The sequence below is a fragment of the Mustela nivalis genome, assembly GCF_964662115.1.
Source record: "Mustela nivalis genome assembly, chromosome: 13".
Classification (NCBI taxonomy): domain Eukaryota; kingdom Metazoa; phylum Chordata; class Mammalia; order Carnivora; family Mustelidae; genus Mustela; species Mustela nivalis.
In genome coordinates this window covers 32,280,418-32,304,065 of record NC_139032.1, presented here as the reverse complement: position 1 = coordinate 32,304,065, position 23,648 = coordinate 32,280,418, and the positions used below count along the sequence as shown (strand labels likewise).

The 23,648-nt window shown below is 39.9% G+C and overlaps 1 protein-coding gene across 1 annotated transcript in view; it reads right to left on the bottom strand.

The window, feature by feature from the left end:
• The window catches only part of MLANA (melan-A), a gene marked incomplete at its 3' end in the record, with an annotated part of 31,861 nt that extends 9,854 nt beyond the window's left edge, over positions 1–22,007 (bottom strand). Inside the window, exons 1-4 of the mRNA XM_082697151.1 lie at positions 21,921–22,007; positions 20,038–20,139; positions 17,046–17,142; positions 2,660–2,773 (exon numbers count right to left, since the gene is read on the bottom strand). Of these exons, the coding sequence (XP_082553277.1) occupies positions 2,660–2,773; positions 17,046–17,142; positions 20,038–20,114 (288 nt within the window). The 5' untranslated portion in view covers positions 20,115–20,139; positions 21,921–22,007. The remainder of the gene's footprint in view (positions 1–2,659; positions 2,774–17,045; positions 17,143–20,037; positions 20,140–21,920) is intronic.
• Positions 22,008–23,648: the final 1,641 nt, after the last annotated feature.

Genomic DNA, 23,648 nt, shown 5'->3' with positions numbered 1-23,648 from the left:
AGGTGACTTACAGGCTTCATTGGTTTGTGCAATCAGTCTAGTTTCTTCACTTTAACCCTGAACAGAAAATCTTTGGGATGGATCTTTTTTTCCCCACCCTTAAAGTATGCCCACTCTTAACTGTAAAAAAAAAAAAAAAAAAAATCAAGAAGGCCATATCAGAATCTCCTGTGGAAACACATAGAGACTTGGGTTTTGTCTCAAGCATAGATAACACTATCTGAAAGCTAGTGCAGAGCAGGAGGAGGTGGGAAGACCAGATTATATAAAATAGAACAAACTTTGCTCTGCTTATTGCACAAGTAGAGAATAAGAAGTGATATTATTTATCGAGCACATTTGGTTGAAAAGAAAGTGTTGACTGCAGCCACCCAGGTGCCCCTAGCCATATATTCTATAGAAGTGGAGAATTGAGGCTTAGTCTAGGACTTGTGATGAGGAAAGAATCTGGCCAAATTCTGCTGAAGTTTACTTTAGAATTCATTTATTTGTTTGAAAAAAGGAGGGAAAGGGCTTATTTTTAGTGATAAGATTGGACAGAATCAGAAACAGGAAAGTATTTCAGTATTTTGTTCAATGACTTTTTTCAATGTGTATAAGTCTGTTTTTCAGTATTGTTTCTCTTCAGTGCAATCTTGTCTTTGGTGGAAAATGAAGCGAGTATGCTACACTGGTGTTTCCAATGACACAAGATGATTTTAGGTGGTTTGCTGAGTCAACATTAAATAACACTGTCACATAGCAAGAAAGTAATTTCTTTCTCTTGCAAGAAAGCTCTTTGTTTCTTGCTAATCTCCCTCTTAAATGAAAAGAACAGGTCTCAGCCTTTTGCGATCAATCATTGGTATCTTTCTAGGTTTGAATAAAAATACTTTCATTATCTTCCTTTTGAACACTGTTTAAAGCCACTAATATACATTACATTTATACCACATAGATAGATTTTCATTGTGTGCCTAAAGGTCAGTGCTATTGTCAGTACAGCACAAATGGTTAGGCCTTCATTTAATGCTCACAATTCTAAGAGTATTTTCATTGTTTTCATATTATAGTTTGGAAAACTAAGTCAGAGGGAGGTCAGGTTACTTGTCCAAATCATATAACTTCACAGTAATTTGGCTCCAGATTCCGTTTTTTAAACCACTGTGACATACTACATTTGTATCAATGCTGTCCAATAGAAATAGAGTATAACACATATGTGGCTTTAAAAATATCTAGTACTGCATTACAAAAATAAAAAGAAACAGGTAAAATTAATTTTCATAATATAGTTTATTTAATCCCACATATAAAAATATTATCATTTTAACATGTAATTGATACAAAAATAATTAATGAATCATTTATATTCTTTTCCTCATACTAAGTCTTTGAAATTTGGTATTAGAACATTTTAATTCAAACTACTATGTGTTCAATAGCCACATGTGGCCAGCACCTATCCTGTTGGCCTATACAGCTGATACATTTAATCACAGATGCTTTGTTTCCCTCCATTAGATATACCTACATTCAGAAAAAAACAAATATACTAGACATAAGACCAAAAAATATTGTATCCAGAATCAGGTTTTTCCTTTGGCTCTTACATTTAGGGATATCATCATTGACCCTGGAAAATCTGGGTATGAGAGGACACAACTTAAAAAAATCTCTGTACTTCCCTGGTTTTTTTTTTTTTTGTCTTTGTTATTGTTTATGTTTTTGTTATGATAAAATATACATAACATAAAATTTACCATTTTATGGCTATCAGACACATGAAAAAATGTTCATCATTACTAGCCCTCATGGAGATTCAAATTAAAACCACATTGAGATATCACCTTACACCAGTTAGAATGGCCAAAATTAGCAAGACAGGAAACAACATGTGTTGGAGGGGATGTGGAGAAAGGGGAACCCTCTTCCACTGTTGGTGGGAATGCAAGTTAGTGCAGCCTCTTTGGAGAACAGTGTGGAGATTCCTCAAGAAATTAAAAATAGAACTTCCCTATAACCCTGCCATTGCACTCTTGGGTATTTACCCCAAAGATACAGATGTCGTGAAAAGAAGGGCCATCTATACCCCAATGTTTATAGCAGCAATGGCCAGGGTCACCAAACTATGGAAAGAACCAAGATGCCCTTCAGCGGACGAATGGATAAGGAAAATGTGGTCCATATACATTATGGAGTATTATGCCTCCATCAGAAAGGACGAATACCCAACTTTTGTAGCAACATGGACGGGACTGGAAGAGATTATGCTGAGATTCACTTATTTGTGGAGCATAAAAAATAGCATGAAGGACATGGGGAGTTAGAGAGGAGAAGGGAGTTGGGGGAAATTGGAAGGGGAGGTGAACCATGAGAGACTATGGACTCTGAAAAACAATTTGAGGGTTTTGAAGTGGAGGGGGTAGGAGGTTGGGGTACCAGGTGGTGGGTATTATAGAGGGCACGGATTGCATGGAACATTGGGTGTGGTGCAAAAATAATGAATACTGTTATGCTGAAAATAAATAAATAAATTTTTAAAAAATTTACCATTTTAACCATTTCAGTAGCATCAGGTATATTCACATCACTCTTGATTTTTAAATTAGAATAATTTTATTCCTCTGAGTTAAAAGCAGTCATACATTAAATACCAAGATGCAGGATCTCAACTTACCACAGGTTCACAATTATTCTCTTGAAATGGCAGTTTGCTGTCCTGATGACCAAACCCCTCAGATGAACATCTTCTTGTTAAGGTACTTTGAATGCCAGCATGAATACCTTTGTCCTGAAATGTGAATGCATGAAGGTCAGTGAATGAGGGAAAAAAAGAATTGAGTTCAGTAAGAAAAGAGAAGGAAGCTGAATTTATTTTTAAAAATAGATTTTTTAAAAAAGATTTTATGTATTTGACAGAGAAAGATCACAAGTAGACAGAGAGGCAGGCAGCAAGAGAAGCAGAAGCAGGCTGAGCAGAAAGCCCAATGCATGGCTCAATCCCAGGACTCTGAGATCATGACCTGAGCCAAAGACAGAGGCCCAACCCACTGAGCCACCCAGGTGCCTCTACAAATAGATTTTTATCTTTGTTCTGCCATTTATCTGCAACAGGACCTCAGGCTAGTCACTTCACCTTTCTGAATTCTAGTGCTTGCATCTGTAATAATGAAGATAATGATACCTACATCTCAAGAGTTGTAGGAATTAAACTAAGAATAAAGTACTTATTACAGTGCCTGGCACCCATTAGTCAATGGATATTTTTGAAGGGAAGGAGAAAAAGAATGAACCTGAACAATGAACCTCAAAGAATGATTTTTTATTTTTATTATTTCTTTAAGAAAGAGTGCATGAAAGGGGTAAGGGCAGAAGGAGAGGGAGAAGCAGACTCTTCTGAGCAGGGAGACTGATGTGGGGCTGGTCCCAGGACCCTGAGATCACGATCTGAGCCAAAGGCAGATGCTTAACCCACTGAGTTACAAAGGAATCCCAGAACTTCAGAGAATGATTGTTAGTGAAGGTGATCAAACTAGTGCGGTATCTCAGTGAGGACAAGCTTGGGAAAAACTTGGTAGCATGGACACATTGTGTATTTCTGCCTTTGCCATAATGACAGCAAAATATCTTTTTTCCCCAATTTTTAAAATTTTTAGAAATTTCTTCTCAGTGTTCCAAAATTAAACACTACAAATGCATCTGATGTTGTAGAATGTTGTGGTAGTAGCTGGTGCTTCCAAGTCAAGCTGCAACATGATAAGTCAATCTAAGGCTAAGTTACGCATCCTGAATTATTGTGGGGATGGGTGGGTGAAAGCTCAGTTTGCTTTGCATAGGTTTAGAGGTTGATATTTTCCATCCCCAGAATAGAATTACAACAGATTATATAGAGCAGAGACACATACCCAAGTGGGGACTTCAGGAGTTGTCTACCATGGTGAGGTATTTATTTCATCACTGACATAGTTTGAAATTGCTGACACCTTGTGATAATAAAAAGGAGACTTTTAGTTGCTTTTATTATTGTTAAATTCTCCATTGTGGTGGTTCTCAAACTTCAGCATGTGTCAGTATCACCTGATGGCTTGTTTAACACAGATTTTTGGGCCCACCTCTAGAATTTCTGACAGAGTGGATCTAGGGTGAGGCCCATAATTTGCATTTCTAACAAGTTCCCTGGTGATACTGCCAAAATTGCTGATCCAGTGCCACATGGAGAACCACTGCTCTGCACACAAATCAATTCCTTATTGCCTGCACCTGGGTGACCCAGCTGTACTCGGATCCTTAGAAGGACTGGGCAAGTAATGCATAAGTGTCAGGTGGGCCAGGTGGGGGCCATAGAAAAGGAGGCAGTATATATCATCTAAAGGGACAAACACTATACAGTTGCCACTATTTGCCAGATCTATTTTTTTTTTAAATAAACTAGAAATCAAGATTTTCATGTAAAATATTACTTTTATATCTAATTGTACCTAGGTTGACACCTAGGTGTCAAATTCATTTTTTTTTTTAAATGCAGACTTAAACATACCAGTGAGCCAAATCCAGCCAGTGGGGCATTAGCAGCACACACTTTGTGGTACCAGCTGAGAAGGGCTGGAACATGGAGGCTGTGCAGATGTTGACCAGCTCTTCAGCCTTTTCTGCAGATTGTGATTGATCACTGGGGTCTGCTAGGTTGGAAGAGGATATCAAGGTACGTTTCTCAGGGAGAAGTGTTTGGAACATCAATGAGGTGAAGACAGACATGGTTTGGGGCTGATAACCACACAGTCTGCAGACTGATGAGAAGTAGTTTTCCTAAACTCTAGTCTGAAATTTGCACAAGGGCCCTAAACTTGATGTAAGAATACAGGAATTTTCTGCTTCTCTCCCCAGTTCCCAGCAATATATTCCAGGTAAGGTATTTAATGCATTTTCTCCCTTTACCTCAAGTATCAGTTACTCTTTTTCTTATTTGTAAATTTCTCACCTGCCATAAATTAGGAGCATGATCTACTCCCCCAAATCACTGCCAGTTCTCTGAATTTGCATTCAAACTTCAGCATGCATTTTCAAAGGCATCTTCCTTGGTCTCAAGGAAGACCAAGGGATAGAGGGTCCCAGGCTCTGCATGTTAGCAAGAGCTCTGGGAGATTTGAGCACAGGGGCCCCCCGATCATGTATTGAGAAACTCAACACATGATACATGAATATAAACTGAGTTGTCAGCAGGGATCTCAAAATTCTTCTTCAAGAATCAAAAAGTGTTATGTCCTAGAAACGATAAAGTTGGTAAACACTAAAATAACTATCACCCCCACAAATCATATTCCTACAAAAAAAAAAAAGTTGCCTCAAAGAGCAATCCCCCTTCCAAAAGATGTTTTTCAGAGACAAAAGAAATTGTGAGTCAGTGGAAACATTTTAGGAAATCTTAATTCCAACCAACCTCGTTACCATCCTATGGTCAATGAAAGTGGGAGAGTGAACATTTGAAAGCTTAAAATACGTTGTTAAATGTGGAATAACTTAGGTATCTGAGGCTTGCTTTTATTGTCACTTATGTTCTTTGGCCTACTATTATTATTATTATTTTTAAAGATTTTATTTATTTATTTGACAGAGATCACAAGTAGGCAGAGGGGCAGGCAGAGAGAAAGGGAGGAAAGCAGGATCCCCGCCGAGCAGAGAACCTGATATGGAGCTCGAGCCCAGGACCCCAAGACCATGACCTGAGCTGAAGGCAGAGGCTTAACCCACTGAGCCACCCAGGCACTCCTATTATTATTATTTTTTAATTAGGTTCCATGCCCAGTGTGGAGCCCACTCCTAGCCCTGAGACCAAGAGATGGGCTTAGGTCAAGAGTCGGGTGCTGAACCAACTGAACCACCAGGCACCTCTATGTCTTTTGGTTTTGAAATGAAAGAACTGCCACTTTGGATGTGGAGCCTATTAAATAAGTAAATAAAGAAAAGAAAAGAAAATCCCTAAAGGGAAGCAAGGAGGTAATTATGCAATTAAATGTAGTATTTAGTGCACTACTGTACATAATTTTGCCAATTTATTAGACTACTGATTCCCAACCCAGCTTTTCAAGACATGTGAAAGTCTCAAAACAAAATTTTAATATTAATTTAAAAAATAAATGGCAGCAGTTTTTGACAGATATTAGAGAATTTTTTTTTAAAGACTTTATTTATTTACTTGACAGAGATCACAGGTAGAGAGGCAGGCAGAGAGAGAGGAAGGAAAACAGGTCCCTTGCTGAGCAAAAGCCCAATGCGGTGGTGGGGGGGGGGGGCGATCCCAGGACCCTGGGATCATGACCTGAGCCGAATGCAGAGGCTTTAACCCACTGAGCCACCCAGGCACCCCTAGACATGGATACTAGAGAATTTAAATACAGCTCCATCTCATAAAAATTCCAGAAACTCTACAAATCACTGGTGTAGACCTAGAGGAATAGAGACATGATAGGTTGAATTTGAACTTACTAAGCAAAATGTTCAGTGTCTGAGCTTATGACATTAAAGACTCTCTGTTATGGTATAATTAAATTTAAGATGAGTGTATTGAAGCAGAAAGGGAAAAAAATCATTGTATTTTTGTCTAGTAGCATCAAGCTAGTAGTTGTGGACATTAGGAAATGCGTACCAACATATTAAGTTTGTAGTGCGTTTACTCCTTAAAAGACTCAATTGTTATGTTTTTGTATACAAATAGAACTAAATAAAAATATAGAAGAAAGTATATATTAAATAAAGACTGATATGCATCATGGTTATATTGCATGTGCCTAGGGGTAGAGTAGAGCAAATGAGGCCCAGAGAAGTTAAACTCTAAAGGCACCATGCAAGTCAATGACAGACAATGAAACTAAATGCTGATGCCAGGATTTGGGTGGCTGCTATGTGCCAGGCACTGGAGGTACAAAGATGAGTAAGAAATACTCTGTCCTAGTTCATTAATGGGGGAAAGGGATGGAAGAGACAAAAAGTAAATAACCAGTTATAAGGGAATGCTAACTCCATGCTAGAGGCATAAATGGAGTTCTGTGGCAGAGAGCAAAGTCCTTCCCTATCTGTGGGGAAAACCACAGTGAGGTATCATATGAGCACGGTGTCCATCCCTAATCTCCTAGCCCAAGTTTTTCCTATGGTACTTATCTAAAATCTTTTTCAGACTCAGCAACTTCTCCTTTCCACTAAATGTCAACATACTGGTGGGCTGCTCCTCGGTGGTTGTGTCAACACCCAAATGTGCCCCCCTTTTTATTATTATGTTAGTCATCGTTAGTTTTTGCTTTAGTGCCATGATCCACTGTGTTGCCATGGCTGATATCGAAGAGGTTACTGCCTATGTTCTCCTCTAGGATTCTGATGGATTCCTGTCTCCTGTTGAGGTCTTTCATCCATTTTGAGATTTTCTTTGTGTATGGTGTAAGAGAATGGTCAAATGTCATTCTTCTGTACATAGCTGTCCAATTTTCCCAGCACCATTTACTGAAGAGACTATATTTTTCCCATAGGATATTTTTTCCTGCTTTGTTGAAGATTAGTTGACCATAGAGTTGAGAGTCCATATCTGGGCTCTCTGTTCTGTTGCATTGGTTTATGTGTCTGTTTTTCTGCCACTATCATGCTGTCTTGATGATCACACCTTTATAATATAGCTTGAAATCAAGCAATGTGATGCCCCAGCTTTGTTTTTCTTTTTCAACATATCCTTGGCGATTCAGGGTCTTTTCTGGTTCCATACAAATTTTAAGATTATTTGTTCCAGCACTTTGAAAAATGCCAATGGTGATCAATTTTGATCAGGATGTCACTGAAATTATAGAATGCTCTGAGCAGCATAGACATTTTAACAATGTTTATTCTTGTGATCCATGATCATGAGTGAGTGTTCTGTAGTTCCTCAATATAGATTCTTTACCTCTTTGGTTAGGTTTATTCCAAGGTGTCTTATGGGTTTTGGTGCTATTGTAAATGGAATTGATTCTCTAATTTATCTTTCTACAGTTATATTGCTAGTGCATAAGAAAGCAACTGATTTCTGTGCATTGATTTTGTATCCTGCCACATTACTGAATTGCTATATAATTTATAGTAATTTGGGGGTGGAGTCTTTTGGGTTTCCACATAGAGTATCATGTCATCTGTGAAGAGAGAATTTGACCTCTTCTCTGTCAATTTGAATATCTTTTAATTCTATTTATTGTCTGGTTGCTGTTGTTAGGACTTCTATTACTATGTTGAACAATAATGGTGAGAATTTACCCTGTCTTTTGTAATTTGTATTTGGGACATTCTGGCAAAATGGGCATTAGGAAAGGGATAGCATGATAGTGGCAGAAAAACAGACACATAGACCAATGCAACAGAACAGAGAGCCCAGATATGGACTCTCAACTCTATGGTCAACTAATCTTCAACAAAGCAGGAAAAAATATCCTATGGGAAAAATATAGTCTCTTCAGTAAATGGTGCTGGGAAAATTGGACAGCTATGTACAGAAGAATGACATTCGACCATTCTCTTACACCGTACACAAAGATAAACTCAAAATGGATAAAAGACCTCAACAGGAGACAGGAATCCATCAGAATCCTAGAGGAGAACATAGGCAATAACCTCTTCGATATCAGCCATGGCAACACAGTGAATCATGGCACTAAAGGCACTAATGGGACTGCTCAAGCTTCCTGGCAAGGAGAAGAAGTCAAAGCTATAGCTGCCACCTTCCTCTTCCCCTCTTCAGGCTGCCAAGCTCCAAGTGCCACCTACATAGAACCTTTGTCTAAATTGTTTGCTGAGTGAGGAATGGGGCTTCCCCACATCTTTTGCAAAGAGAATTTTTTCCATTATGTATCAACTCCGAAGTTTCAAGTGTGTAATAAAAAAGGGAGAGAAGGAGGGAAAGTGGAGGGAGAGAAAGAGAAATAGAGAGAGAGAGAGGGAGAGAAAGAGGGAGGGAAAAGAAAAGAAAGGGGGGGAGGGAGAGAAGAAATTGCAACTCTTCTTTCATTCCATCGCTCACTATGGAGAACGCCTTTGGATGCTTAAGAGCTAAAGTACTACCTGGCTTTGAAGTGAAATCTGTAGTTCTTATTGTTTAGAGATTCAGTTGATGTTTCCCATTTGTGGAAGACACTGATGCCCTAAGACTAGGCTGTAATTTGTTAGGTTCCTGCTTATTTAGGTAAAGGGAAAAAATTCCATCAAAACCACATTGGCCATCAAAAGAGGGTGGGAGGTTGGGGGAACCAGGTGGTGGGTTTTGGAGGGGACACAGATTGTATGGAGCATTGGGTGTGGTGCAAAAACAATGAATACTGTTACACTGAAAATAAATTTTAAAAATTTTTTAAAAAGAGAAAAAATGGGCTATGTTAAAAACCCAGTGGTGGACAAGATGGGGAAGTAGGAGGAAGCGCCTTTTCAACTTGTACCCCAAAGTGAGCTGATTACCTACCAAAGAACTCCGATCACCCATGAAATCAGCCTGAGATCAGAATTATACACGTCTGGATCTCTACAGGGGGAGAAGACGCTAGTGGGCAGGTAAAGCGGAGTGAGAACGGAGGACTGATATCGGAAGATAAACAAAAGGGGGAGGGAGCCACCAGAGGCAACCGGTTGGAAAGTAATACCCCAATACGAGCGAGAGTGCACTGCGTCTGGGGACCAGCATTAACTTGGAGACTGGTTGAAAGCACTCCAAAAGAGCAAAGGATCACGGCGGGGACGGGGGGGGGGGAGGGAAATTGTGGGAATCCGCATGGCTAGGGACAGGGGCTTAAGTCCCCCGTCCCAGGACAGCCTCCCCTGGCGCTGAGGCAGAGAGAGTGTGGCGGAGAAACCAGCTCTTGGTCCCTAAGCCACCAGCGCACCTGAGAACGCGTGGGGTCAGTTTCCTGTGAGGGGATGGGAGCCACGTCTGGCGGCAGAACGTGAGAGCCCTACTAGAGAGCCTGAGATACTCCCCTGAGAGAGGTATAAAGGCCCAGAAGGTGCCCTTTGATACGCGCCATTGTTTCAGAGCCTGCACCAAACTCTCCCCCCAGAGAGGTGCACGAAGGCCCAGCATGGTGCTCTCGGACCTGCGCCCCGTTCTCAGAGCCTAAGACCCGCACGTGAACCTCAGCCTCCCCTGAAATTGGTGCACGCAAGCCGTGCGCTCTTAGACCCAGAAAGACCAGGAACTCCCAACCCGGGCCAGAGGGAAAATCTCAGTGTGTGATTGCTGCTTGGAACCTCTCTGGCGGTCTAGAGCTGCCCGGACAGCTGCCACTGCCTTGGCTTTGGGTACAAGCAAAAGATCCTGCATCCCCAGGGACTGCAACTTGGAACCTGCTCTGCCAGCGGCCAAGGGGGAACTTATTTAGGCTCTGCAGCCAGACTGAGGCTTCTCTCTGAGAGGGAGATCAGGGTGCAGTTTGTTTTCCTCTAAAACTACAAAACCATCAAAAGCGGTCAAAGTGAGGGAAAAAAAAAGTGAACAAACATAAAAAGCGCCAAAGAACAAAAGCCTGAAAAAAAAAAAAAAACCAGTTTCCTCAGAGCCCACCCCCTTGAGAGGCACGGGAGGACTTAACATCATTGACTGACAACCCACGTGGCAGGCCCCTCCCCCAGAAAACAAACCAAGAAAGAAAAAAAAAAAAAAGAGGAGGGGGGGAAAGGACTACAAGAGAACAACCACCACTTCATAGGAAAACTTTTATTTTTCATTCATTCCCACTATTCTGGTTCATTTTTTTATATGTAGGTAATTCTTTTTAACCTAATAAACATCACAGTGAGCTGTCCAGTACATCAAATTCTGTAATAACCTTCTAACCTGAACTTTTTGATACATACACCTATGTTTTTCTTTTGCATTTCTATTTTTGAATTCCTTCTTTTTTTTTAATTTTACTTTAGTTTAGTCTATATTCCTTTTTATCTTTATCTTCTAATATTCATATAGAGTTAAACTTCAAAGTAATCCCCTTTCCCCAATCAATACTACCCATATAGGTAAACTAATTTTCAATCCCCCTTTATCTTAGGAAAGTTGAGTCCTTTAACAAAGATATCAAGATACATCCAGGAAGAATCAAAACAACCTTCCTCACACACACTGAGAATTTATAACCACTCTCCCATCTTTGTCTTCCACCAGTGTTTCTGTGTTTTTGTGCTATCCTGATAGTATATAAATCTTACACTTGGGGTTCTTTTTGATGAGGTTCTTCCTTTATTTGCATCAGTCTTTTTGTTTGTCTGTTTTTGTTTGTCTACTTCATAAATCTTACCTTAGGGCCCATTTAGGCTGAACCTTCTCTTTCATCTTCCCTTTCTTTCCTGTCTCTCTCTCTCTCTCTTTTTTTCTTTTTCTTTTCTTTTGTCTCTCGTTTGGGTGGGGAATCCTGATTGCTCAGAAGTGTTCCAGAGTGCATCTTGACTACACCATGGTTGATACATCCAGCTACATCTGTTCAGTCATCTCCCACTAAAATGACTAGGAGGAGGAATGCCCAACAGAAGAAAAATACAGAAGATGGACCTTCTGCAACAGAGCTAACGGATATCAACATAGACAATATGTCAGAAAGAGAATTCAGGCTAACAATTATCCAGGCAATAGCTAGGTTGGAGAAAGCCATGGATGACCAAACAGAATTAATTAGGGCTGAGCTGAAAGCGATGAGAGATGATGTTCACAATGTTAGGGCTGAGCTGAAAGCTACCAGGGATGAGCTGCCCAATGCTCTCAATGAGTTCCAATCTAATCTAAACTCTCTCAAAGCTAGGGTAACTGAGACAGAAGATAGAATTAGTGATCTGGAGGACAAACAGATAGAGAGAAAGGATCAGGAGGACGCCTGGAAAAAACAGCTTAGAAACCATGAAAACAGAATCAGGGAAATAAATGATGCCATAAAACATTCCAACGTCAGAATTATTGGAATCCCTGAAGGGGAGGAGAAAGAAAGAAGTCTAGAAGATATAGTGGAACATGTGCTTCATGTACTAGAGGCTGAACGGTCTCCACCCAAGATTATACATTACAAAAAAACATCACGACACCTGATAGTCAAATTGAGGAATTATAATTGTAGGTATAATCTCTTGAAAGCTGCTAGGGCAAAGAGGCTCATTACTTACAGAGGGAAGCCCATCAGAATAACATCAGACCTGTCCACAGAGACCTGGCCAGCCAGAAAAGGCTGGCAAGATATATTCAGGGCACTAAATGAGAAGAACATGCAGCCAAGAATACTTTATCCAGCAAGACTGACATTCAAAATGGATGGAGAGATAAAGAGTTTCCAAGACCGGCAAGGCTTAAAAGACTATGCAACCACCAAGCCAACACTGCAGGAAATATTAAGGGGGGTTCTATAAAAGAGGAAAAATCCTAAGAATAACATTGAACAGAAATATAGAGACAACCTACAGAAAGAAAGACTTCAAAGGTAACACGGTGTCAATAAAAACGTATCTATCAATAATCACTCTCAATCTGAATGGCCTAAATGCGCCCATAAAACAGCACAGGGTTGCAGATTGGATAAAACGACAGGATCCATCCATATGTTGTCTACAAGAGACCCATTTTGAACCTAAAGATACACCCAGACTGAAAGTGAAGGGATGGAGAAGCATCTTTCATGCCAATGGGCCTCAAAAGAAGGCAAGGGTAGTGATTCTCATATCAGATAAATTATATTTTAAACTGAAGAGTGTAGTCAGAGATACAGAAGGACACTACATAATCCTTAAAGGGACTATCCACCAAGATAATCTAACAATTGTAAATATCTATGCCCCCAATATGGGAGCATCCAATTACATAAGAAAACTGTTAATCAAGATAAAGAGTCATATTGATATGAATACACTAATCGTAGGAGATCTTAACACGCCTCTCTCAGAAATAGACAGATCTTCAAAGCAGAAAATCAGTAAAGAAACAAGAGCATTGAATGACACATTGGAACAAATAGACCTCATAGATATATACAGAACATTCCACCCTAAAACAACAGAATACTCATTCTTCTCAAGTGCACATGGAACCTTTTCAAGAATAGACCACATACTGAGTCACAAATCAGGACTCAACAAAAGACTGAAATTATTCCCTGCATATTCTCAGATCACAATGCTTTGAAACTGGAGCTTAATCACAAGGAAAAGTTCAGAAGGAACTCAAACACCTGGAAGCTAAAGGCCACCTTGCTTAAGAATGCGTGGATCAACCAGGAGATCAAAGAACTGAAACAATTCATGGAAACCAATGAGAATGAAGACACTTCGATCTAAAACCTATGGGATACAGCAAAGGCAGTCCTAAGGGGGAAATACATAGCCATCCAAGCCTCCCTCAAAAAATTGAAAAATCTAGAACACAGCAGCTTTTTCTACACCTTAAAGAACTGGAGAATCAACAACAAATCAAACCAACTCCACACATAAGAAGGGAAATCATCAAGATTAGAGCTGAGATCAATGAGGTAGAAACCAAAGATACAGTAGAATGTATCAATGAAACTAGACATTTGTTTTTTGAAAGAATCAATAAGATCGATAAGCCACTGGCCACACTAATCCAAAAGAAAAGAGAGAAAGCCCAAATTAATAAAATTATGAATGGAAAGGGAGAGATCGCAACAAACAACAAGGAAGTAGAAACAATCATCAGAAGTTATTATCAACAGTTATATGCCAATAAGCTTAGCAACCTTGATGAAATGGATGCATTCCTGGAAAATATAAACTCCCAAAATTGAACCAGGAAGAAATCGACAACCTGAATAGATTGATATCTAGTAATGAGATTGAAGCAGTGATCAAAAACCTCCCCCCAAAAAAGAGCCCAGGACCTGACAGATTCCCTGGGGAATTCTACCAAACTTTCAAAGAAAAAAAAAAAAAAACACCTATTCTCCTGAAGCTGTTTCAAAAAATTGAAGCAGAAGGAAAACTTCCAGACTCTTTCTATGAAGCCAGCATTACCATGATCCCCAAACCAGGCAAAGACCCTACCAAAAAGGAGAATTTCAGACCAATATCACTAATCAATATGGATGCTAAGATTCTCGACAAGATCCTAGGAAACAGGATCCAAAAGCACATTAAAAAGATTATCCACCATGACCAGGTGGGATTCATCCCTGAGCTACCAGGATGGTTCAACATTCGCAAATCAATCAATGTGATAGAACAATTTAATATGATAGAACAATTTAACATGGTCCTCTCAATTGATGCAGAAAAAGCATTTGACAAAATCCAGCATCCCTTCCTGATTAAAATGCTTCGAAGTATTGGGATAGAGGGAACATTCCTGAACTTCATCAAATATATCTATGAAAGACCCACAGCAAATATCATCCTCAATGAGAATAAGCTTGCAGCCTTCCCATTGAGATCAGGGAAGGATCCCACGACAAGGATGCCCACTTTCACCACTCTTGTTCAACATAGTATTATAAGTCCTAGCAACAGCAATCAGACAACAAAGAGAAATAAAAGGTACCCAAATTGGCAATGAAGAAGTCAAACTCTCTCTCTTCACAGATGACATGATTCTTTATATGGAAAACCCAAAAGACTCCACCTCCAAACTACTAGAACTCATACAGCAATTCAGCAACGTGGCAGGATACAAAGTCAGTGTACAGAAATCAGTGGCTTTCTTATACACTAACAATGAAAATACAGTAAGGGAAATTAGATAATCAATTCCATTTACTATAGCATCAAGAACAACTAGGTACCTGGGAATAAACCTAACCAAAGAGGTAAAGGATCTGTACTCAAGGAACTATAGAACACTCATGAAAGAAATTGAAGAAGACACAAAAAGATGGAAGACCATTCCATGCTCTTGGATCGGAAGAATAAACATTGTTAAAATGTCCATACTGCCTAGAGCAATCTATACTTTTAATGCCATTTCAATAAAGATTCCACCGGTATCCTTCAAAGAGCTGGAGCAAATAATTCAAAAATTTGTATGGAATCAGAAGAGACGCCGAATCGCTAAGGAAATCTTGAAAAACAAAAATAAAACGAGGGGCATCACGTTACCTGATTTCAAGCTTTCTTACAAAGCTGTGGTCACCAAGTCACTGGCATAAAAACAGACACATAGACCAGTGGAACAGAGTAGAGAGCCCAGATATGGACCCTCAACTTTATGGTCAATTAATCTTCGACGAAACAGGAAAAAATATACAGTGGAAAAAAGACAGTCTCTTCAATAAATGGTGCTGGGAAAACTGGACAGCTATCTGTAAAAGAATGAAATTCGACCATTCTCTTACACCGTACACAAAGATAAACTCAAAATGGATAAAAGACCTCAACATGAGACAGGAATCCATCAGAATCCTAGAGGAGAACATAGGCAGTAATCTCTTTGGTATCAGCCACAGCAACTTCTTTCAAGATATGTCTCCAAAGGCAAACAAAACAAAAGCGAAAATAAACTTTTGGGACTTCATCAAAATCAAAAGCTTCTGCACAGCAAAGGAAACAGTCAAGAAAACAAAGAGGCAACCCACGGAATGGGAGAAGATATTTGCAAATGACAGTACAGACAAAAGGTGGATATCCAGGATCTACAAAAAACTCCTCAAACTCAACACACACAAAACAGACAATCATATAAAAAAATGGGCAGAAGATATGATCAGAGGCTTCTCCAATGAAGACACACAAATGGCTATCAGACACATGAAAAAATGTTCATCATCACTAGCCCTCATGGAGATTCAAATTAAAACCACATTGAGATATCACCTTACACCAGTTAGAATGGCCAAAATTAGCAAGACAGGAAACAACAAGTGTTGGAGGGGATGTGGAGAAAGGGGAACCCTCTTCCACTGTTGGTGGGAATGCAAGTTGGTGCAGCCTCTTTGGAGAACCGTGTGGAGATTCCTCAAGAAATTAAAAATAGAACTTCCCTATGACCCAGCCATTGCACTCCTGGGTATATACCCCAAAGGTACAGATGTAGTGAAAAGAAGGGCCATCTGTACCCCAATGTTTATAGCAGCAATGGCCAGGGTCGCCAAACTGTGGAAAGAACCAAGATGCCCTTCAACGGACGAATGGATAAGGAAAATGTGGTCCTTATACACTATGGAGTATTATGCCTCCATCAGAAAGGACAAATACCCAACTTTTGTAGCAACATGGACGGGACTGGAAGAGATTATGCTGAGTGAAATAAGTCAAGCAGAGAGAGTCAATTATATGGTTTCACTTATTTGTGGAGCATAACAAATAGCATGGAGGACATGGGGAGTTAGAGAGGAGAAGGGAGTTGGGGGAAATTGGAAGGGGAGGTGAGTCATGAGAGACTATGGACTCTGAAAAACAATCAGAGGGGATTAAAGTGGTGGTGGGGTGGGAGGTTGGGGTACCAGGTGGTGGGTATTAGAGAGGGCACGGAATTCATGGAGCACTGGGTGTGGTGCAAAAATAATGCATACTGTTATGCTGAAAATAAATAAATTTAATTTTAAAAAAACCCAGTGGTACTTTGTGCTGCTGAGGGGTGGGTGGTTTCTTCATTGCACAAATGGCTGGATGGGCCCTAGGTATGCTAAATTTTTTTCTATAACTTGGAACTCCCAGGGAACCTGGGAGGAAAGGGGTAAGGCAGCAAAGTGAGATAAAGAGGCCACTAATTAAAGAACAGAACCAGTGGGAATTCTCAGGAGGAATGTTAAGACCCTGAGCATCTCACATGCAGCTGTTTGCTGTGCAAAAGGATCAGGACTCCTGGCCCCATACCTCACAAATTATCTGTGCTCAGTTACACACATAGTCAAGCATTCAAGTTTCCTGTGAGTGGGACTAAGGAGATGGGCCAACTTTCTTGTTGGAGTTCATGCCAGGTAGAAGCAAAAAGAGATGCAAGAAGTACAAAGTAGAGAAAGACTCATCAAAACCAGAAATGAGATCTAAAGGTGATTATGAGAATGTTATCCCATTTCCCAAAAATTCAGAGAAAGAAGGAAAAGGGGGTCCTGGATCTGGAGGGATCCCAGCAGTGGAAATTTACTAACCCTCAAACTTCTGTATCCACTTTGTCTTCTCCAATAGCAACAGCCAATGAGCAGCAAAACTCCCAGGATCATTGTCAGGATTCCGATCCCCGCAGCCCTGGCCCAAGAAATAGATAAATCTATCTGTGTACAGAAACCTTGTTCTATATTGTGAAGAAACATGTATCAACCTTCAATCTTCACAAGGGCTTTGCCAGCCCAAAGCCACATATCCCATTCTCCAAGTAGTTTCCCTCCCCACCCTACACCTCACTAAACACCCAGCACCTCCAACACCTATACCCAGGGACAGGAGCTTTCTTTAGGAGCTTCACAGATGTGTGCTCACAGAAGTAGTGCTAACTGTCATGGCCTAAGCATCAAAGTTCCAGGAACAAGAGGCGAAGTAGCAACTGACCTGTATGTGAACAATGTATTTACAGAGACAGTTTTCTTTTAATCAGAGCTAGTTTAAAACATTTTCCCCAACCATCAGTCCACAAAAAGTATTAATAATTAACATTGACTTAAGATCTACTCTACTCTGGGTGCCATGATAAACATTCTACATAAATTAGATTATTTAATTCTCACAACAACCCTAGAATGTAGGCATCATGCCCATTTCACAGATGAGGAAATAGATTCAAATGTTAAGTTCCTTGCTAATGGACATACAGATGTAGCGCAAGATGGAGTCAGGATTAGAACTTGAGTTTGTCTCATTCATGATTGTGTCCTCTTTGCCTGAAACTCACGCCCTCACTCCTTGCCCATGTAGCTGAAGGTGAATCAAGATATAGCTGGGGTTTCTTCTGGAGAGATTTTTGTCTTATACCACCTACCTGACCACCTCCTTCTTAAGGTAGCTGAGTCATCAAATCTATCCTGTTCATATCTAAATGGGATGGATGACAGTGCTGGATAAAAACTCTGACCTAATTATGCATGTCAGTCCACCTACTTTGTGGATTATGAACTGAGACCTACCAAGACTCACCAACATCACCACCACCTCAGCAGCTACTCTGTAATTCATTGAGCATTGATTGGTGCCAAGCATTGTGCCAAGCTCCCACATATAGGTTTTTATTTCATCCTCACAATAATCTTCTGAGATATATATGATGCTCATATCATAGCTGGCATCTCCACAATTTTAAGCTGGTAAAATTCCCAAGACTGCACAACTGGAAAGTGGCAGAACCAACATTCACAGTAACTGGCCTAAGATACCCAACCGGTGCTTTTCCTGCCATATCACCCTTCCCTGAAATGAAGCTGTCACAAGGAGCATTCAGTGGGTTCTTGTGACTGAAGGCAGCTGATTCAATTCCTAGAATGCCTGTGGTCCAATTTCACCCAAAAGTCTGTTTTCATCCCTTTGGACATCTTGACAGACAGAGCTCTGTTCCGGTTCTTTATGCTCATTCACATTGCATTCACACACACCCAGTGACTGATAGAGTGGAAAATATCAGGATATGCCAGACACACCAAAAGAACCCACTACCCAGATGGGTAGGAGTCTCCAGAGTGTTACCAAATCTCTTCTGAGTCACCTGAGATGCATGTTTAAGTGCAGACTCTGAGATCAACCCCTGGACCCACCAAATCAGCCTCTCTGGTAGCAATGCTTGGGAAACTGCATTTTACAAGCTCCATGAGTGGCTTATGCCCTCTTGATTGAGAGAACCCCTCAACCTCTTTTTTAATTGAAGTTTCACAGAGATACAGTTTGTTGAATCATCATAAAGAAGCTGAAACAATATCTCCCAATCCCCATTCCCAACTGAACATGCAGGGATGTTAGAAAAACCCACTAGGGTCTTCTGAGGAAAGAAGACTAAATTCTTCATTAGTGTCTTTAATGGGTTCTACATCTTGCTTGCCCCTACTAGTTTACTCTAGTAAAGATTTTTCAATAGTTCCTTCTCAAGGGAGAGCAAGTTTGCAGGAAGTTCTGACTAGACCACTTAAGACTTGGTTCAAATAAAAACCGGGTACCTAGTTTGTCCTGTTGGAGTCTTTACTCAGGGGGTGGAACCCAATCTAGAGCAACTCATTCTTGGGTACTCTAGTACATGCAAAGTGTGTTCCAGCAACCTGTCATCCCACTACAGCACTTACGCTTGCTAAAATAATTCTTGAGCCTAATTCTGCACTACACTGTAAGATTTTTTCAAAGATAAGGACAGCATCTTAGACTGACTATACATTGCTTAGCACTTAAAAATGCTGAATGATGTAACTACTTATTTAAAATTAATTCATACTATTAACACCTTTCCTTAGAATAAAATTATGATGTAGAAGTTATGACCACCATCTTCACCCTGGGGTCAGTCTGCAGGTGGAGTTGCACATACCTGGCCTACATTCTCACTAGATCTTTGGCAACTCATCTTTGTTCTGTCTGCAAACCATCTCTAGGAGCCTGAGTGGAGTAGACAGAACAAGGCTTGAGGAAAGAGTCATCTTGCTCCCGGACAAATATTTTCCAGCTGCGAAAACTTTAGTAAATGCCTAATAACCAAGAATGCAGAAAAAAAAAAAAAACCAAGATCCAACTTATTACCACTCCTATCTCCTTGCCTATAAATCCTCAGAAAAGCTTGACTGAGGCCCTTGTAAGATCATGGGGTCCTCTCACCTCATTGCCAGGGTTTTTACTCTCTAGAGAAATGAACACTAGAGAGATTTACTGGCAGGCATGTGCTTGTGGAAATCAGCAGACTGTGTCATCAAACAGAAAACTGCAAACCTCACTGGGTTCAGTTTTTTTTAAAATTAAATTTATTTATTTTCAGCATAACAGTATTCATTATTTTTTCACCACACCCAGTGCTCCATGCATTCTGTGCCCTCTATAATACCCACCACCTGGTACCCCAGCCTCCCACCTCCCTCCCCTTCAAACCCCTCAGATTGTTTTTCAGAGTCCATAGTCTCTCATGATTCACGTCCCCTTCCAATTTCCCCCAACTCCCTTCTCCTCTCTAACTGAACTTACTCTTCAGCTGTGATGTAAGAGTGATTGTGCCCCTTCTTGGGGTAACCAAGGATGAAGTGAACCTCTTCTCTTGACATCTTAAGGGGGCAGGTCACAGGAAACCTAATAGCAGGGGCACACAGGTACCTTTAAACACATTCAGAACATCCTTACTCAGCATTTCACAAATATCCACAGGCATTCTCTCCAGGTGAACATCAATGATAGCTGGAACCCTCTGGTTTCTCTCTGTAAGAGGATTTGTACTTGATTTTTCATTGATATCAAGTGGAAATCGCTCAGGTTTCTAACTGCTTCCACCAACTGAAAACTAAGTTCAAACAAGAAACTACAAAAAAAAAAAGCAAAAAACTTTGAAATTGAGTTATTATTGGAGGGGGAAGTCTCTTCATTTGCCTTCAATTTGACTCTATACCACAAACTTATAGAGAAACAAAATGCATTTTTAAAAAATAACATTTTATTGTTACTACTATTATTTTTTTAAGAGATGGGGAAGAGTAGCAGAGGGAGAGGGAGAATTTTAAGCAGGCTTCATGCCCATTGCAGAGCCTGATGTGGGGCTTGATCTCACCACCCTGAGATCACCTATGCTGAAATCAAGAATCGGATGCTTAACTGACTGTGCCACACAGGTGCCCCACATTTGTGGGTCCATGAATTGTTTAAGTTCTTCTTTGATTTCCTGGTTGATCCAAACATTCTTGAGCAAGATGGTCTTTAGCTTCCAAGCGTTTGAATACACAAAATGCATTCTTATTCATTCTGTATTTTCCCTGGCACAAGACTGGTTAATAAAAGGAGTTATTTCTCTCCAAAAGTATTAAATTGATATCAGTGTTTGGCCATATAGACAGTTAGATAACATATGGGTATGTGGCTGAGCGCAGCATTCTCCAAGTCCACCCTCCAGCGAAGGAAATGCCTGGGCTTGTGCGTATTCATTTACACCTTCCAAAACAAGATGAGGACTCCCGTAACCTGATTTTGTCTAATGATTTGTTTTCCCTCCCACTGAAATCAGTTTTTGCTTCTCTCTCATTCAGGTCTCATGAATAGGGCTTAAATATGTGGGTGTGACACACACACACATATAACAGTATATATATGTATAACATATATAATAACATATTATATATAGAGAGAGAGAATACAAAATTTTAAACCATAATACAAACAAATAGATAAAGAGCTCATGAAACCAACAACAGTTTCTCTCTCTCCTTGCCATTGTATTTTTCTTCTCTCTAGTTCTCATTTCAAAGCTCTGATAATAGAGTTATATTAGTTATATTAATTATTATTAATATTATATATATTATTAATATTATGTTAATATATTAATGAACCTCTTTAAAATAGTAGGAGAGAAGTGGGAGAACCGAGTGGGGAATTTGCCATGTGAACCCTTTCTATTGTAATTTTTCCTTCCCAATTGTAAAAAAGAAATTCTATTTGAACTCACTGAGCATCTCAGGTAAATAATGTAGGGGTGAGCCCTATGTTAAAAATTACAGATACAAAACCCAATTCTGCATTAAATTGTTTTTGTAAATCTATGTAAACTCTGCAAATAGTGTGGGTGCAACAAATGGACCTCATCCCAAACCAAGAGAAGCAGTCTTTCAAGTGACAGGAGAATACACAAGCAGAATCACAAGCAGGATGCAGCATGGTCCTCTGTTTTTCTTCTTGGCAGTCTAGGAACAGGATCTAGGAGGAGACTTTGTGAGCCCTCAGAAGCTGGAGACTTACATTAAGGAGAGATTTTGTGGACAGCCAAACATCAGGGAAGCAATGAGGGAGGGCAAAGGAGCCCACCACAATCCCCCCAAACCTGTTCTCTTGGACAAAAACAATGGTTGAGAAGGACATGCTCTTACCTTTCTGGATGGGACTATTCTGTCTGTTGTCTGGCCCTATTTCTCAAGATTTCTTTTTTGGTTCTTAATCTTTTAAATTGCTTTTCCTTGTCTCCAGTCTCATGTTAGTCATGAGCTTGGATTTCTGACAGGGTCATCTGTGATTGCTTAATTGGCATAAAAGAAGCTGCCTTTATTCGTCTCTTCAAAAAGTCATTGTTTATTGTGGCCTCTGTTTTCCCCAATCTCAGGATTTCCTCCCTGGGAAGCCATTTATTTAAAGTACTTGTTCCTCCTCCATAGGGTTGCCAGATAAAATATAGGATTCCCAGCTGTTTTTTATTACAGATAAACAATGAATACTTTTTAGTATAACTATATCCCCTGCAATATTTTTTAGTATAATTATATCCCCCTTACTAGATGGTACATATTTTTATTAACAAAATTATTTTTAGGGTGCCTGGGTGGCTCAGTCAGTTAAATGTCTGCCTTTGGCTCATATCATGACTTCAAGGTTCTGGGATAAAGCCCTATGTTGGGCTCCCTGCTCAGCAGAAAGTCTGCTTCTCCCATTTGCTGTGCCCCTCCCCATTCCCCACTCATGCTTTCTCTCTTACTCCCAAATAAATAAAAAAAATTTTTAAAAAGTATTTGTATTTTGTCTGAAATTCAAATATAACTGGGCACCCTATACGCTCCCTCATCCCCACCTCAAAGACTTAAAGAGCCTTTAGTCTCAGACCTGGAGACCATCTAGTCCCACCCTCTCCTGGTCAAGAAGAAGAAATCATCATTCTTTTCCATGAATTGTTTAAGTTCTTCTTTGACTTCCTGGTTGATCCAAACATTCTTGAGCAGGATGGTCTTTAGCTTCCAAGTGTTTGAATTTCTTCCAAACGTTTTCTTGTGATTGAGTTCCAGTTTCAAAGCATTGTGATCTGAGAATATGAAAGGAAAAATCTCAGTCTTTTGGTATCAGTTGAGACCTGATTTGTGACCCAGTATGTGGTCTATTCTGGAGAAAGTTCCATGTGTGCTCGAGAAGAATGAATATTCTGTTGTATTAAGGTGGAATGTTCTGTATATATTTATGAGGTCCTTCTGGTCCAATGTGTCTTTCAAAGCTCTTGTTTCTTTGTTGATTATCTGCTTGGATGATCTATTACTGGAGAATGGTGTGTTAAGATCCCCTACTATTAATGTATTCATATCAATATGACTATTTGATTAATAGTTGGCTTATGTAGTTAGCTGCTCCCATATCGGGGCATAAATATTTACAATTGTTAGATCTTCTTGGTGGATAGACTTTAAGAATGATGTAGTGTCCTTCTGTGTCTCTGTCTCTTAGCTTAAAATCTAATTACTGATATGAGAATTGCTACCCCAGATTTCTTCTGAGATCCACTAGCATGAAAGATGTTTCTCCATCCCTTCACTTTCAGTCTGGGTGTATCTCTAGGTTCCAAACATGTCTCTTGTAGACAGCATTTGGATGGGCCCTGTTGTTGCATCCAGTCTGTAAACCTGTGCCATTTTGTGGGAGCATTTAGGCCATTCACATTGAGAGTGATTATTGAAAGATACATTTTTATTGACATCACGTTGCCTATGGACTCCTTGTTTCTATAGATTGTCTCTGTAAATTTCTGTTCTATGCCACCTTTGGGTTTGTTCTTCTTTTATAGAACCCCCTCTTAATATTTCTTGCAGTGCCAGCTTGGTGGTCACCTACTCTTTTAAACT